Raw genomic sequence first — 16,083 nt, 5'->3', positions numbered from 1 at the left:
TCCAAGAAGAAAGTCAATGTACAAAAATTGTCATGTATCTCCACAAAAACGCATGAATCCTCATAATTGCTAAGTCTATCTCATTCAATCTTTTTACCCAAAAAAAAAAAAAAACAACGCAGCCCCGTGATCATTTACACTTCTGTAATCCTTGTCTGCACAAGAGATGTCAAAACAACAATTTTGGAATTGCACAATTATTAGTAAATAGTATGATAGTTATCTAAATAATTTCCCAGTCAGACTCATAAAAACCATCAGGATCTGCAGTCTCCAATTTCCTAGCAGGCACCAATGCCTGATTTAGTCCTGTATCAAGATCTTCGTACCCAGTTGCAAGCTGCCCGCATTCCTGCTCTTTCGCTGACTTCATTTTCGAAGTGAAAACCTTACGAAATTTGTTCTGAAAGTAATAAAAATAAAATCATATAGTAGTTGAAGAGCTTAGTTTTAACTAAAATAATCTTACAACAATGAATATATTTAACTTTTGACGCAGAATTATATGTGAAAGTTCATACTGTTTCAGCAGAAAATGTTTTTACATAAAGTATTCTATCGTAAAAAAGAATTTTCTAATGTTCGGTTGTGATCTTGAAACTACTATAGGTGCGGTGATGGTGGGGTAGCTGCGGTGGTGGGATGGTGGTAGTAGCAGTGGCAGCAGTGCTGGTGTGGTGGCAGTGGTAAGACTTTAGTCCATAAAATGTTTTCCATCTTTCAAAATGGAAAACGTTTTCTCCCAAGTAAGTCGTCTTTCTGTTGACCACGGAAAAAGTTTTCATTTGACTTTGTTTTTCATTGTACGTGAAAAAAAATTTCACAAAATGTTTTCCAACGGCGTTAAGTTTTGGTTTCAAATTACAGATTTACAATATAGACTACTAATTAAGGTACCAAATTTCAAACAGAAATAAAAATTGAAACAGAAAGTCGCACCTTGCAAGATTGACGTTTTTCCATTGCGAAACAAACAGAAGAAAGTTTATTGCTATTCACCACAACAAAACTGTCATCAAGCTTTGATTCACCAAACTGGGCGGTTTCCATGCCTGGTTGAATAACATGGGCGTCCCATGACTTTTCTGCACCCACATCATCTGATCTTTCTGTGATTTAAAACCGAAGGAAAATTCAAGTTATTGAGAAGCATGTTTCATTTTTCATTATCATCACAACCAACACCATAAATATAAAAATTAAAAAGGCTCGTAGTAAAACAGGAAAAACTTTAAAACAAACAGAGAATATAGATGAGGACTCAAATAAATATGAAACAATTGATGAACATGCCATAATTGATGTCATGTGATCCCAGATTCCCTTTATATTTTACCCAATTTTGCCTTGTAAATATCTCAATGGCATGTTTTGAATCATATACACTTGAGTTTGATAAAAATGATTTATTTGATATTACTTAAAGGACTTTCAGTTTGTATCGACGTTTAATTTTTTATATACTTGTTCCTTTATGTGAATGAAACTCAACTAGTTCAAGTATATATTGTTATATTAGAATACGAATGGATAGGTTATAACTTGTGTTTCCAAACATTGTCACAGATTTCCAAGTTCTTTTTATTGTTTCTTTTATGCATTTGAAACTTTCCCCTTTCCATGAAAACGAAACAAAGCTCCGAATGAAGTTCTGATATTTGGATAATACTCCCTCTATCCCAAATTGTTTGTCCATTTTCGGCATTTGTGCCCTTTAATCAGGTCAATAAATAATGTACTTTCATAAATATATAGTTAACACAAAAAATAAGATAACAGAACATTACCATCTGAAATTGCCAACGATGCATTACCAGAAGTAAGTCCAGTATCAGAGTGTTGCTTGGACAATGAATCAATATGTACCCCTTCCATAGGTTCCACAAACAATAGATGGACTGAAGAGTATTTGTTGCAATTGCAAAGTCCCTTCTTAGGGTTTATATCAACAGACTCAACACCAACCTTTGAACTTTCAAGAGCTGTGGGATCGGTATTTTTATTTTGTTGAGGAGTTGATTCAGGAGTTACCCCTTCCGTGGGATCTGATGAAAATGCAGGGAGCACATCTTGCACAAATTCCGAACAGAACTGTTTTATATTGGTACCCATTGTCTGCAACTGGTTTTCAATATTGGCACCCACTGTCTGCAACTGGTTTTCAACATATTTAAATGTTTCCTGTCCGAGTACGCAAATAATTTTAAAATAAGAAACATTAGAAGCTTCAGAAACGTAAAATATGGAATATAGTTAATCTCAGAATAGAGCAACTATTCAAGGCAAAAAGCCAGACTGACTTGTATTTGTCATAGGCAGCCAAATCTATTTGGAGGTAGCTTAGATAGAAATTTTTCGTATTCAGCATGTCTAAATGCTTCCTGTCCAACATTAATATTGAATATTGATGTGAGAATAGGCCATGTTTGTTTAGGTGAAAATGGCCTTGGGATTGGGTTAATAATCCAGTGTAAGAAAAATTGATGTATATTATTGATTGATGTATTGATTTTTTCTGTCTATTACAAATGGTTCCTTATATAGATGTAGGTGTAGGTGTAGTGGGTTAGGTTTAGTGGAGTAGGTGAGGTGGTAGTGGTGTAGTGGGTTAGGTTTAGTGGAGTAGGTGAGGTGGTAGTGGTGTAGTGGGTTAGGTTTAGCGGAGTAGGTGAGGTGGTAGTGGTGGTAGGTTTATTGATAAATTTTAACAGCCCCCCGCAAACTCAAGGAGGATAGAAACTAACCAACTTGAGTTTGAAGAGAGGAACAAAACAAGAAAATACATATAAATAAAAGAGGATAGGAGACACTGTATGGTCGTGTCAGACCGATGGTGAAGACACGGTATGGTGGTGTCATAACGTTGTAGAGGACACTGGATGGTTGTGTCAGACCGATGTAGAAGACAGTTTATGGGGTCATGTCGGACCGTTGTAGAAGACAGTTTATGGGGTCATGTCGGACCGTTGTAGTAGACAATGTTGTGACAGTTGTTGTGACAGTTTACGGAGTCTTGCTGGACCCTTGTAGAAACTAACCGGAATCAATGTCGGGACAGTTTACAGAGTCTTGTCGGACCCTTAAAGGAGCTAACCGGAATCAATGTCGGGACAGTTTACAGAGTCTTGTCGGACCCTTGAAAAAGTTACACCCTCAAAAGGTGTGCCCAATTTTGTCAAAAGGCGTGCCATCAAAAGGCGTGCCCAATTCATCAAAAGGCGTGCCATCAAAAGGCGTGCCATCAAAAGACGTGCCATCAAAAGGCGCGCCCATGTTGTCGGCGAGCGTCGAGCGGCGCATGATGCGCGTGTCTGCCGCTTCGTCAGGGTCTTTATAAATCGAAGCGGAGGCTGAGGCTGGGAAGCATAACAAACTAGTCTGAAACCTCTGAACCTTTGCAGTCTGAAACACTCTGTAACCAACCCGTCTCTGAAACACTCAGCAACATGGCCTCTTCTTCCCGTCCAGCTACCCAAAACATGGCCTCCTCGTCCCGTGGTCTGCTCACGCTCTTTCCAGAACTAAACGAGCCCACAAGAGAAGTAACTGGTGCGGTGGCCAGTGAACCACAACCAAACACCTCTGTGTTTGCTCCGTTGAACTTTCCGATGCGGTCGGTGGAGCAAAAAATGGCAGTGCAAACGGACATTGAAGCCAATCAGTATACTTTGAAGTCCTGTGTGGAGACGATGACGGCAGTCACAAACTTGTCGCACCGGCTGCAGAGCAGGACAAATGAGGTGCAACAGTTAAACTCCCAGCTGGCTCTGCTCCAACGCATGTATAAGGATGCGCGAGCAGAGATAAGTGTGCTAAAGGCGGAAAACAAGGAGCTGAAGCGGAAGGCCACCGTGATGTTCCGATTTGGAGGGCTGCCATATGCTGCAGTGGAGGAGCAGGGAGTAGTGATCATGCCCAGTGGAGTGGGAAACACGGAGGCAACACCGGCAAGGGCCGCCCAGGACGGAGGCAAGAAGAAAAGACCGGCGGCAGAGTAGAGAAGAAAAAATCCCGCCTGTGGATGAGGTTGTTTGTTTCTTCTTCTTCTTTTTTTTTTTTTTTTTTTTTGTGTGGTGTAAAATGGTGATCGGGATTGATCCCGGAGATGAATAAAAATGGGTGTTGTGCAAATTTGTAAATTATGTGGTTTTTTTTTATTTTTATTTTTATTTTTATTTTTAGTTTTTAGTTTTTATTTTTTTTGTAAAAAAAGAAAAAGATAAAATAAAATAAATAAAGGTAAAGTGGAGGTAGCGTGAAGCAGCATGAGTGGAGAAGGGTGGTGTGTAAAGTTTGAAATGTAATGATGAAATGTGTGTGCGCCTCGTGAAGCAAAGCATCTAAGAGCCCACTGTTTGTTAAAACCCTTTGTTTTTTTTTTTTTTTTTTTTTTTTTTTTTTTTTTTGTTTTTAATCCACAGACACAAACCCTCTTTTTTTTTTTTTGTTGTCTGGCCACCGCCCCACTTTTGTCAAAAAGAATTTGTGGGTTTGAAAAAGAGGAGAGAGAGAAGAAGTGGGGTGAGTGTGTGTGTGGTTAAATAAATAAAAGAAAAAGGGTTTCAGGTAAAGCTTTGCAAATATTTATAAAAACATAAAAATGTACTGGTACTTCAATTATTACTCATCTTCACTCATTGTTAGGTTTTGTGATAGTTTATTTCCAAAGTTGGGCACCATGTAGGACAAGGCGGACCGGGGGCGTCGGGCTCCGAGCGAAGCCAGTATTGCAGTTGGATCGGCGGCCGTTGATGATCGGCGTGGCCTCCTCGCAAGCCTTCTTAGCTGCCTCGGCTTCCTTTAACGTCACGAAGCCGTAGCCCTTGGATCGGCCGGTGATCTTGTCGGAGATGATGACGGCGTCCAAGAACTCGCCGTAGACATCGAAGTGGTCTCTGAGGGCTTCCTTGGGAGTCTCCCAAGCCAATCCTCCGACGAACACGTTCGTCATCGTCGTGTCGCCGAACGGACCCACAATGTCTCCGAACTGCAGATCTCGGCGAAGGTGGGTGGAGTCTTGGAGTGAAGGAGCTGGAAGATGAGGCAACGGCGTCCGACGTAGAGTTGGAGAGTGGCTGCGGAACTGGTTCGGTAGCCTGGGAGCCATTGAACGGACGACGGGGGGAGTGGAGGTGACGGTGGTGGCGATGCTAGTTCTGTCGAAGTTGAGGATGAAGGTTTGAAAATGGTAGAGTCGGAACGTCAGTGATGATGGGGAATTTTTGAGAGAGGAAAGAAAAGCGGAGGAAGAGAAGACTTTGTGGCAGCGGAGTGAAGGTATGTGTACCAATCTCCAGCGGGCAGTGAAGGCAAGGTTGCCGACCGACTGCCCGCCGGTGAGAGAAATATAGGTCTAAATCTTATCTCTGCTCTGATACCATGTAAGAAAAATTGATGTATATTATTGATTGATGTATTGATTTTTTCTGTCTATTACAAATGGTTCCTTATATAGATGTAGGTGTAGGTGTAGTGGGTTAGGTTTAGTGGAGTAGGTGAGGTGGTAGTGGTGTAGTGGGTTAGGTTTAGTGGAGTAGGTGAGGTGGTAGTAGTGTAGTGGGTTAGGTTTAGTGGAGTAGGTGAGGTGGTAGTGGTGGTAGGTTTATTGATAAATTTTAACATCCAGCATCCCACATTAGGCTAAGAAAATTAGAGTCCAAACAAATAGTCCACCAGGACATGGTATTGACGACTATTGAATCCCAAGAGATGGGTGGGATACAAAATGGGAGACTAAAGAGAAGTTTGGACTAATTGACTAAATTACAAAATTGATAGGATAGGATTTTGTCAATCTCGCTTCAGAAATACTTTTCATAAAAATTGATAGGATAGGATAGGATTTTGTCAATCCTGGGCCAATCCAAACATGAGCTATGATATGCAATCTAAAGGGATTGATAATCCCATGACTAACAGTCCTATGAATGTTAATCCAATCAAATTAACCTGATGGAAGCAGAATAAGGAACACAAAACAAATACAAACTACAGCATTATTCAAGAAATTCTACCAGGCAAAAGGCTCAGATTCTTATAGATAGACCAGTCAATTAATTCTAAGGTAGATCAGATAGAAAAACCGACCACTATTTGATTTATGAAAATCAGAAATACTTTTCAGATCATTATTCCAAAACAATGGCCGGCAGACAAAATATGCCCAATCTTAAACAGAAATTTGGTTTAAGGAGTCAATCAGAACATTTTGATTGAGTTCGGGACACACATGGATTCTATCCATTAAAAAAAAAAAAAGAAGGAATGACACAACTTCATAGATCAGATAAATGTCCAGAGTAAGAATTACCCACTACCCACTGAGCATTTCCCATTTAAAAAGATCAATAATAAACAAAGCAATAAACTGCATCATTAAAAAAAAATTAAAAATAAGTACAAGGGTTTGAAGAGGGAAAAAGAAAGGAAAGATAAACAAAATACCTCATGCTCATGCATGACATCATCCACATCCAAGCAAAGAGTTTCAAACTTCTGGCGTATGTCTGCAACCCAGGCTACACCTTCATACTTAAAATCCATAATGCAAACACCACAGTCGGTCTTGGGGAGGGAGAGAACAAAGTATGATTCTTTCACTACCTACACAGTGTGATAAACAACTGTAGGCCTTCAGTTTAAATGAATAATTAGTCAACACTCACATAAATGATTTGGCCAGATGCTAGATTGTTGTATTAGTGTAACTTAGATAAAGGAAAACAAGAATTACATGAAACAGCTAAATGCTGAAAATAGCCTCAAGATATATAGGTAACAAAACCAATCACACAGACTAAATGGAGACAATCACAATAAATAACTACCTAAAAATATATATGGAGCTGCACCTACATACAAGTACTTGTGTGGATACAAATGACAATATGTGCAGCGATAAAGATAGATATAAAGATCCCATCCTTGTTGATAAACAACACGGATACCCAAAATTTACAGAATCTACTTCCTAAGATTTTATAATTAGGCTTCCAGAAGCTCCACGTATAAAAAATTCAGAATATAGTAGTTTTATTACGAAAGGTGTAAATTTTATTAACAAGGTTAAATTGAACTCAACAACACTTCCATCGCTAAATTCAATTGACAAACAACCATAATGCAATGGTAAAAACACTAGTGAGACTGAGGGCCTTAAAACAAGATCTTCTGTGTTAGAGAAAATCACAATACTAATGCCAAATGCGATAAACTGCTTACTAATCAAGGAACCCATCGAAACATCTAACCGTTACCTCTTAAAATCAAAACCCAACTTTTATAATCTTAAAAAAGTAATCCAAAAATAACTTGGTGCATCAAAATCTTAGCAGAAACAGATACAAGTCACAACCCAATAATGTCACCAAAGTTTTCACACAAACATCACTAGAAATTTAACAGAGTGCTCCAAACAATTCCTAGGCTTTTCTACAATTAAACTAATTAAAAGAAGAAAAAAATCAATTATTTCAAATAATGAACCACAAAGATACATGAGTTCATGTACAAGAAAACTTAATGAGTTAAACAACCCAAAAACTTCACTTGATGAATAAGAAAACCCAAAAAACAGAAGAAAGATAAATCAAGAACACAAAACCCATAAAGAGAAATCGAAGTTTGATGACTCGAGAGCTCAAAGAATTGAAACCCAGAAGCGAAGACCTTTGAGAAACCTAAGATGATCAGTGAACCCAATCAACTACAGCTTCTGTGGATCATAATTAAGGAAAACATATATATATATATATATATGTATAGATATATATCATATATCTGTTTGCAAATATATTGGAAAATTCCAAGACCGAGAAGGACTTGGAAAGCAGAGAAAACAGTTAAAACAGTGAGGGAGAGAGTCTAGCAGTACTGATGTTTCCCAAATAGGAATGAGACCTACTATGAAATTGTTTTCTTAAAAAATTAAATTTGATTTCATTTTTTTTTAAATTATCATTATTTTGTTATTTCCCCTTTTAAGTTTTCTGATTTTCAGTTGAATATGGCAAAAGTGAAAAATTTATTTTGCAAAATCTGTTTTTTTAATTTTTTTTTTAGAAAAACCAATTACTAATATGGTAAGAAATAATAAAAAAGAAAAAATACTCATCATTTTAATATAAATTTATATTTTTCATTTGGGTGTCTATTTTTGTCAAATTAGTTTCTGTTTTTTCTACAAAAAAAAATAGAAAACTGATTTTAAAATTGAAACCAAGACTAAGTTTTTAGAATTTATTTTTGAAAAACTTTCAGAAATTAGTTTAGTGAAAAAATAAAAAATAAAAAAACATAATTTTCATTTGTACAGATATGGTAGAGGGGCCCTCTTTTTTGTATTTAGTTTTGTCAATAAATTTTCAAAAAAAATTTAAAAACTCAACCAAAATTTTCTCAAATTTTAGATTCCCAATGTTAGCAAATACGAGTAAAATTTTACCAACTTCCTGCATTTAACTCAAATCCAAAATTACACGTCTGAACTCAAATTTTGCATAAATTAAAGCGTGCATACACACACAAAAAAAAAAAAAAAATGATTTCGCCGACTTTTTTGTCTTTAAAAAAAGTTTAGTGTAACATTCTTTTGTTTATAGGTTATAGAAGAAAGAAAATTTTAAATGGCTTACTCAAATTATTAACTGATTAATTGTTTATATATGCCTACAAATAATGATAACTGTGTGAATTTTTATAAGGGAATTGCAAATCAGTAAAACAAGTGAAATTAATTATAAAAATATAGAGGTGTAAATAAATATGTGTTTTGCACCACCATTTCTATTTATTTACAAACAGTAAATTTCTCATTACACCCATAACATGCATTGTAATATGTGTACATTATGAAGAAAGTGTTGTACAAATAGGTGTAATGAAATATTTATTGTGTGTAAATAGAGTGACTTATAATTACTAGTTTGTTTACACTTATTTACAATTCTCCGCTTTTAATATACTAATCTTCTTGATCATTTTAGAAATATTCCTCTTGTCGTGCTTTTCCTAAAATTTTGTCACAATACATTTGTTATCTTTAGCCAATGGAAAATAATTTTCGTTACCGCTTAATCACGGAGTGGTGATCTAAAAAATAAATGCTATGGACTATAAAAATACACCTCAAATTTTATCTGAAAAAATGAATGTATATTATAAGTATAAAATTAGTAGTATGCGAGTCACACCCACAATGAATATAATTATTAATCCGATAGAGGTCCCATTATCTTGAAAAATAAATTTGAGAGTTCAAGTTAGAATACTTTTGGTAAGACAACTTTAATAATTTAATTAAAGGACAATTTTATTTATTTTTTTATTTTGGTTTATTTAGTATGTTATTGTTTGTTTCAAAGTTGCTAATTCTGTACCCGGACAAAATATCATTTTTTCAATTAATACGATACCTACCGATATCGGTATGTTTTCGGGTACCATCTCACATTTATCGCAAAAATATTATATACGTATTAAAAATATTATACATTAGCAAATAATTTAAGCTTACAATATCGTGACACACAAATTATATAAAAGAGGCTTAAAAATATAGTATATCTGCTACATAACACAAATTTCTCCAATATTACAAATCACTAATAAATTAAGTTCTCTAAAGAGACTTTAAGAGAAACAAAACAAGAAGAAAATAAATCTTTGAACATATTTAAATGGATCTTAATCTCTTTTAAAGTACGAACTTGCATTACCTTCCAATCATATTGATTATCATCAACATCGTCCAAAGAAGGCTTGAGATCCTCCAATGTCAAAGTTTCCAAATTCAAATATTCACAAATTCACTTTGTTGGTGTACTGGTGATTGCACAAAATTACGTTTTTCAATAATTATTGTTTGGTATTTACAAAATTGGTTGGAACGAACTTAGGCAAAACAGTTGTTTGGTATTTACGTAATTGATCGAAACTCACCAAGAACTTAGGTGAAGCGGAATTGAACTTAGGTCGAAACGACTGAATCCACGACTTCAACATATAATTTCAAAAATGACTCAAAATAATTCTTTTTTTAAAAAAAAAACTAATTATAATCAAACTAATAAAAGAATAGTATTCAATTCTACTTATAAACCAAATATGTAATGCTACACAAATAAAATTTACATATACGTTTTATAACCATTCATTTTAAGTCAAATTATCCATCACTTCATCATAGTTACACCAACATCATTGCCACGTCATTATTGTCTTAAACTGTGTATGTATGATAAAGGTAATGTAATCATCATAACATCAATATCCAATGTGCCGAGCATTGCTAATCTCTCACTTCCATTGATGGGTCATTGAAATAGACCTCATGCTTTGTGCTGGTATTTGCCTCTCAGTCTCTCACCAAGAAATGAAACATGCTGAACAATAAGGTTGATATAGCTGAGTTGGATTCTCCATGATCTTTTTAACTGTATTTTACATTCTATCCTTCATTGATCAGTAGTCAAAAGTCTTCAGTCCTTAGCTCTCCTAAAAAATATATACTATAAAAAGAGAAAAATAAGAACAAGTCAGGGAATATAACTCTCTTTTTTAAAAGCTACAAAAAAAAGGGGTTTTCTGGATTAAAGTTTACAACTTTAGATAGTGGGCATAACATGCCAATGGAAGTGCATTTTTGAGTTATCACTTGCGTGTAACTTTTAAAGAACATTTTGGAGGTTCACAACAAAAATCTATTTGTCAAACTTATTTACCAACAAGTTCAGCCTTTTCACAACTTAAACACGCACACACACCGTTCAAAAAAATTTTAAAAAAAAACAAATACACACAAAAAAGCCACTAAACAATTTTACAATTTATTGAAAAAAATTTAAGTCAATAATCTACCAGTATGTCCGATTCATTGGAATGGAAAAGAATAGAATGATCATTCTATCAAAATGATAAAAAATATATTACAAATAGAATCATTATTCACCATTAAAGACTAAAGAATTTACCATTCCAATCCATTTCATTCTAGTGAACCGAACGCTACCGAAAGCTTAATAAAAAATTAATAATAAGATTTTGAAGTGTCACAAAAACAGCTTCCACCTCCACCAAGGGGCATTTCTTCATTATTCGTTGTGTTCCCAGCAGAGTTTAAAATGTATAATGAGTGATGGGGCAAACAATAATTTGTTTTGCATAAAACTGACTCATCAAAAAGGCAAGAAAACAACTAGTAAATTTACAAGGAAAAATGCAATGCACTAAATAAACACATGGATCTTGACGTCTCTCTGTCCAGCCAAAATAATGTTGAAACTAATAATTTACCAGTTGGGGAGTTATCACACACACACACACACACACACACACACACAAAGGAAAAAGGGTACATTTTCAAGCCCTAAAATTTAAACGATTGGGCATGCAAGAACCACGGGGGCAAGTTTCAACTCAAGTTTTACATATCAAAAGAGGCATGAGGTAGAGGTCAAATGGTTAAGAACACACTCTTGCCAAAGCATTAAGCAGTTTACAATCTACACATAAGGTAACCCACAACTAAAGATCGCAACCACATTTTTCAAAAACTAATAAACACATCTATAGCATATCACAGACATCCATGCTAGGAAAAGAATCATCAACATCACTACATCACACAATTTATTCCCAACTCACAAGCTTACATGGGGACAGACAGAGGACATGAACAAGGCATGTTTGGCACAGTTAATACTACAAAAATAGGACATGGAAATGGAAGAACAAACAATAAATGTTCATGTATGTAACCGTTAATTTTTCACAATAATATTATTATTTTTCTTCATCACAGCCACATAGAAGTGCGTATCAGACACATGTCCAACAATCCAAGAACTTCAATGTCCAACAAGGTGTGGCCCCTTCTATGTGTGCAAGATTCTTAAGAGCAAGAAAAAAAAAAGGCAGAATTAACATGTACATGTTCATGAGAGGAGAGGCATCTTCCCCACCAAACACACACACAAAGTGTATATGAACGTTAAAAAAACTCTAACCCATTAGTCCATGTACAAAATGTGTCCCACAATCCAGTTCCATTAACGACCACATTTTCAATTTTAATTCAATTTCGAGAAAATTAAACAAAATTTGAAAAAAGTCCATCGAAAAAGCTGATTTTTCATGGCCACACCAACCTATGTAGGCTGTCAGTAAGCAATATGATAAATTGTTATCCATAAAAATATGCTCAAATGTGCCTCACGTTTCACAACATGTAGATGCTGTGCCTAAAAAACCAATAATTACAAAAATAGAGAGCCGTAATAACTATTTTGCAAAGAATCCATCTAGGCATCATATTGAATGTAAAGATATACTCACTAGAATAATTGCACTAAGAAAATAATTGGTAACCATTAAAAGTAATTATATTTAATAACAAAGCTAACAGGAAAACATTTAGCAATTAAAATTGTCACAAAAACTGCAATCCTTCCAAGTACTGAATCTAGATTCTAGACTAGCTCCAGTCAAAATAAACAAACAACCGTCACGATAACCAAAAATTATAGGTGAAGCAGCAAATGTACAGCAGTCCATTTATCAACCAAAGATTTCATTGTCTGCAATCACGAAATCACCACAAGCATTTAAAGCATTTGCGCCCAAGAAGCTGTCATACACCTGAATCAAATACCATATATAACTCAATCCATCATCAACATCCAAACATATAAGCCAACAAAAGTAAAGAAAGGGGAAGAGGGGGGTGAGCATATTCATAGCTATAATCACAAGGTCCAAAACCTCCACATTCATGTAAGTGGGTACCAGCCAAGCCATGTATTTTTGGTGATCTATGTTGGTTTGGAGGCCACATGCCCAGCCAATGACTTGAATTAGCATCTCGCAACAAAATAGCAATTGCTACACAAGTAAAGGTGACACATACTAGACAACACATCACATAGAATTGACCTTGTAGCAAATACATTTTGAAAAACTAACCAACCAAACTTGATAAACCCCCAAAAAAATCATCAACTAACAAATATAGTTTTCATATTTAGGCCTAATAGCATGAAAACGAGACAAAAAAGAGCAAAAAGGACAAGCAGTAACCCATTTATCCAGCCAAGCAAAGAAAACCATTAGAATTTAAATTCTCAAAATCTGATTAACATAAACAAGTAAACTATGATAACATAATCAAGTAAGAACAAAAGGCACATAACACAAACACATGCAACCTTTTTTTAATTCTGATTAAGCATAATAATCCCAAAAATTTCCTGTTGGAAAGAAAATGGAAACATTTATAGAGTTACAGACCCGGCTAGAATACAAGTTATGAATTTAAGAGGATAAGGTAATGGAAATGAAAAAAGAATAATCTAGTAAACCTCAGGGAATATATGGTGCAAAATTGCACACCAAATAAAAGGACCACGGCACCCATTGTGTCACAAATCATTAAACATAAATGCAAAAATAGGAACACTGCCAGCAACTACAGATTTTCATGTCAAGCCAAAAAAAAATGACAAACTTCATAGCATAGGAGTAGCTTCTATGCAATATGGGAGCCACAGAGCCTTTAGAAATCACAATACAAACCAATGATAGGAAATGCCAAAATTAATTTTAGAAATCACAATACTAACACAAATGCATTAGATTTTTTTTTATTTATTATATATATATATATATATATAAATAACACCAATGCATTAGATGGAATCATCTTCACACTTTAAAATAAGGGATTTCCAAATCCAAATAAGAAAAGTTTTGAGTAGCCACAATTTAGCGAAATTGACAAGCAGACTATCAAAAAGGGTTAAATTGAAAGAATTGAGCCACCAGGACATAGCAAACTTCTCACAGACGCATAAAGAAAGAACAAAGAGACATTACAGGACACAAAGCAGAGCAAGGAGTCGGATGCTCCAATAACAGCACAACCTTACAAACTAAAAAGAATCATCATGATCAAACTTGAACATATTAATTTTTAATGCATGCCAAAATAAAATTAATCAGAAGACCATACAACTACAGAGACATGATGGGGGAGGGGTGTGAAGACAACAAATGAAGCGATAATCAAGACACAACAAATTATAGAAAATATGCAAAAGTTAACACAATAAAAAGAGCAGTAACCAGTTCAATCAAGTAGAAGACCAAAACACATGCACCCCCCAACAAGGAGATGCAGTCAACAATGACAAACAAGCACCAAAATGGAATACAAATTGAATCAAACCCAACATGTTGATTAGCCAAGCATCTTTAGTAATAGGAGACAATAGAAACAAGGCATAAATAATAACCTGATAGATGTGAACCAAGAACCATTGTAGATCAAACATGAATGCAATTATATCAACAAATATGCAAGAGATTACCTCAGTAATAGGGTGGCATGCCCTGGTACATTCCACTAGGAGGAACTCTAGAACCCGACGACGGTTGGTGCATTTGTGTTGGAAATGCAGAAGAAGACAACCCATAATTTCCACTCTCTGGGTATCCTCCAGAAGGCATTCCAACAGAACTTGGTGGCAACCTATACATAGAAGAACCCGCATTGTTCAATACACCATACTCACCCGAACCAGACCCCCCATACTGTGAACCACCATATCCACCACCACCACCACCCAAACCCACTCCATACCCACCACTACCACTACCAAACGAAGATGGTCCTTGATTCCCAAACCCCTGAGCACCAATCGACGAAGGTAATGGCGAATTCAAGTGAGGATTTTGATGGGGCAACCCTGTTGGCCCACCAGAGAACCCTCCATATCCACCGGGGCCGACACCATAGTTCGAATTCATCATCGAACCCGGCATCGACCCAGTTGGAGGAACACCAGACCCAATATCACCACTCACTCCGGTCGCATTCGGAGCACCACCACCACCACCAGGTTTTCCCTTTTTCCCATCAACAGCCAATTTACACATCACTTGGTGCCCATCAATGTTCTTCATTGGATCCACAAGTGAAGCCCTAGCACCCTCCTCAGTCTTGTAAACAAAAAAAGCAAAACCCTTTGGCTTCCCTGTCTGCTTATCAAACCCTAAAGGCCCTTCCTCAATCTCACCATACGCCGAAAAATGCCCTAACAATCTCTCCGAAGAAATCTCAAACGGAACATTCCCAACATAAATCTTTCTCAACGAAACATCAACACCACCGCCGCCGCCGCCTCCTCCGCCGCCGCTCGCTGCCGTGGAACCGGAAATTCCAGCGGCGGCGAACTGGGTGACCGTCATTCGACCGTCGATTTTTTTGCTGGGTTCTTTGAGGGCGACGATTGCGCCGTCGATGTGCTTGAATGTGACAAAGCCGTAGCCTTTGGACTTTCCGGTGGCTTTGTCAGTGATGACGATGGCTTCGTCGATGTCACCGAAGGAGGAGAAGAGGGTGCGGAGTTTGTCGGTGGTGGTTTCCCAACCGAGGCCGCGAACGAAGAGCTTGCGGCGGGAGGGGTCGGAGTCGGCGATTGATCGGACGGAGGAGAGGACGTCGAGGTGGCGGAGGAGAGCGGGGTGGAGGATGTCGAGAAGTTGTTCCCGGGTGAAGGGTTCCAGGATTTTGCGGGCGTCGTCGGGAGAGAGGAGTGGCGGAGCGCCGCCGTCTGTGGCGGCGAATGCGCCACCGTTCTCGTCGGCTTTGCGCTTCTTCGAAAGTTCCATGTTACTGTTGAAACCCTAGAGAGAGAGTGCGAGATTGGAGGTAAAGTGGAGATGGGTCTGGTCTTAGCAAAACCCTAATCGTTCAGAGGACTCCCCTCCTTATAGAGTTTTGGGAATACGGGCTCGGGAACACAGGATTACTGTGTTACACTTGGCAGTTGCGCGGTGGGCAGCCGAACCCAATCCTGATTTTAAAGGATTATTGAGGCCTCATCGGGGACATTAAAAAAAAAAAAAAAAAAATCAATTCTTAAAAAAAGTTAGAATAAATTATAAATGAGAATTTTTTAAATATAAATTATATTTTATCTTTTGAAATTTTTAATTTTATAACAATTGGTCCCTTTTATAGTTTGTTTGCCATCTCTTAAATAAAGCCTCCTGTGATATGCAATAGTTTTAATTTAAAAGTCAAAA

The 16,083-nt window shown here is 36.6% G+C and overlaps 2 protein-coding genes across 6 annotated transcripts; both read right to left on the bottom strand.

The window, feature by feature from the left end:
- Nucleotides 1-35: 35 nt before the first annotated feature.
- LOC114292320 (uncharacterized) lies at nt 36-7,920 on the bottom strand. Of its 4 annotated transcripts, XM_082886572.1 has the most exons (6): nt 7,669-7,894; nt 6,445-6,603; nt 2,166-2,181; nt 1,788-2,132; nt 940-1,109; nt 36-403 (listed from the first exon to the last, which is right to left on the bottom strand). In XM_082886572.1, the coding sequence occupies exons 2-6, from the start codon at nt 6,541-6,543 to the stop codon at nt 224-226; spliced, it is 810 nt and encodes a 269-aa protein (XP_082742698.1). In that variant the 5' UTR covers nt 6,544-6,603; nt 7,669-7,894; the 3' UTR covers nt 36-223. The 4 variants fall into 4 exon arrangements, with proteins under 4 accessions (XP_082742698.1, XP_028092042.2, XP_082742697.1 ...); XM_028236241.2 differs by having other exon boundaries at nt 1,788-2,181; nt 7,669-7,920; XM_082886571.1 differs by having other exon boundaries at nt 1,815-2,181; nt 7,669-7,906.
- A 2,187-nt stretch (nt 7,921-10,107) lies between these two features.
- On the bottom strand, nt 10,108-15,863 carry LOC114292333 (UBP1-associated protein 2C). Of its 2 annotated transcripts, none has more exons than XM_028236274.2 (2): nt 14,364-15,830; nt 10,108-10,508 (listed from the first exon to the last, which is right to left on the bottom strand). In XM_028236274.2, the coding sequence occupies exon 1, from the start codon at nt 15,664-15,666 to the stop codon at nt 14,365-14,367; it is 1,302 nt and encodes a 433-aa protein (XP_028092075.2). In that variant the 5' UTR covers nt 15,667-15,830; the 3' UTR covers nt 10,108-10,508; nt 14,364. The 2 variants fall into 2 exon arrangements, with proteins under 2 accessions (XP_028092075.2, XP_028092074.2); XM_028236273.2 differs by lacking the exon at nt 10,108-10,508 and adding an exon at nt 12,342-12,636 and having other exon boundaries at nt 14,364-15,863.
- Nucleotides 15,864-16,083: the final 220 nt, after the last annotated feature.

This window comes from Camellia sinensis, chromosome 9 (genome assembly GCF_055761805.1).
Source record: "Camellia sinensis isolate YWXY chromosome 9, ASM5576180v1, whole genome shotgun sequence".
NCBI classification, from domain to species: domain Eukaryota; kingdom Viridiplantae; phylum Streptophyta; class Magnoliopsida; order Ericales; family Theaceae; genus Camellia; species Camellia sinensis.
Note: the sequence above shows the minus strand (reverse complement) of the source record. Positions and strands in the feature narration are given on the sequence as shown.

Bases quoted from the DNA above. Each gene is read 5' to 3' on its own strand.
- LOC114292320 (XM_028236241.2), bottom strand. From the start codon at position 6,543: ATGGATTTTAAGTATGAAGGTGTAGCCTGGGTTGCAGACATACGCCAG. The intron at 2,182-6,444 runs GTATTTTGTTTA...GTACTCGGACAG, and splicing joins ATGTCATGCATGAGCATGAG to GAAACATTTAAATATGTTGA. The intron at 404-939 runs GTGCGACTTTCT...TATTACTTTCAG, and splicing joins AAAAACGTCAATCTTGCAAG to AACAAATTTCGTAAGGTTTT.
- LOC114292333 (XM_028236273.2), bottom strand. From the start codon at position 15,666: ATGGAACTTTCGAAGAAGCGCAAAGCCGACGAGAACGGTGGCGCATTC.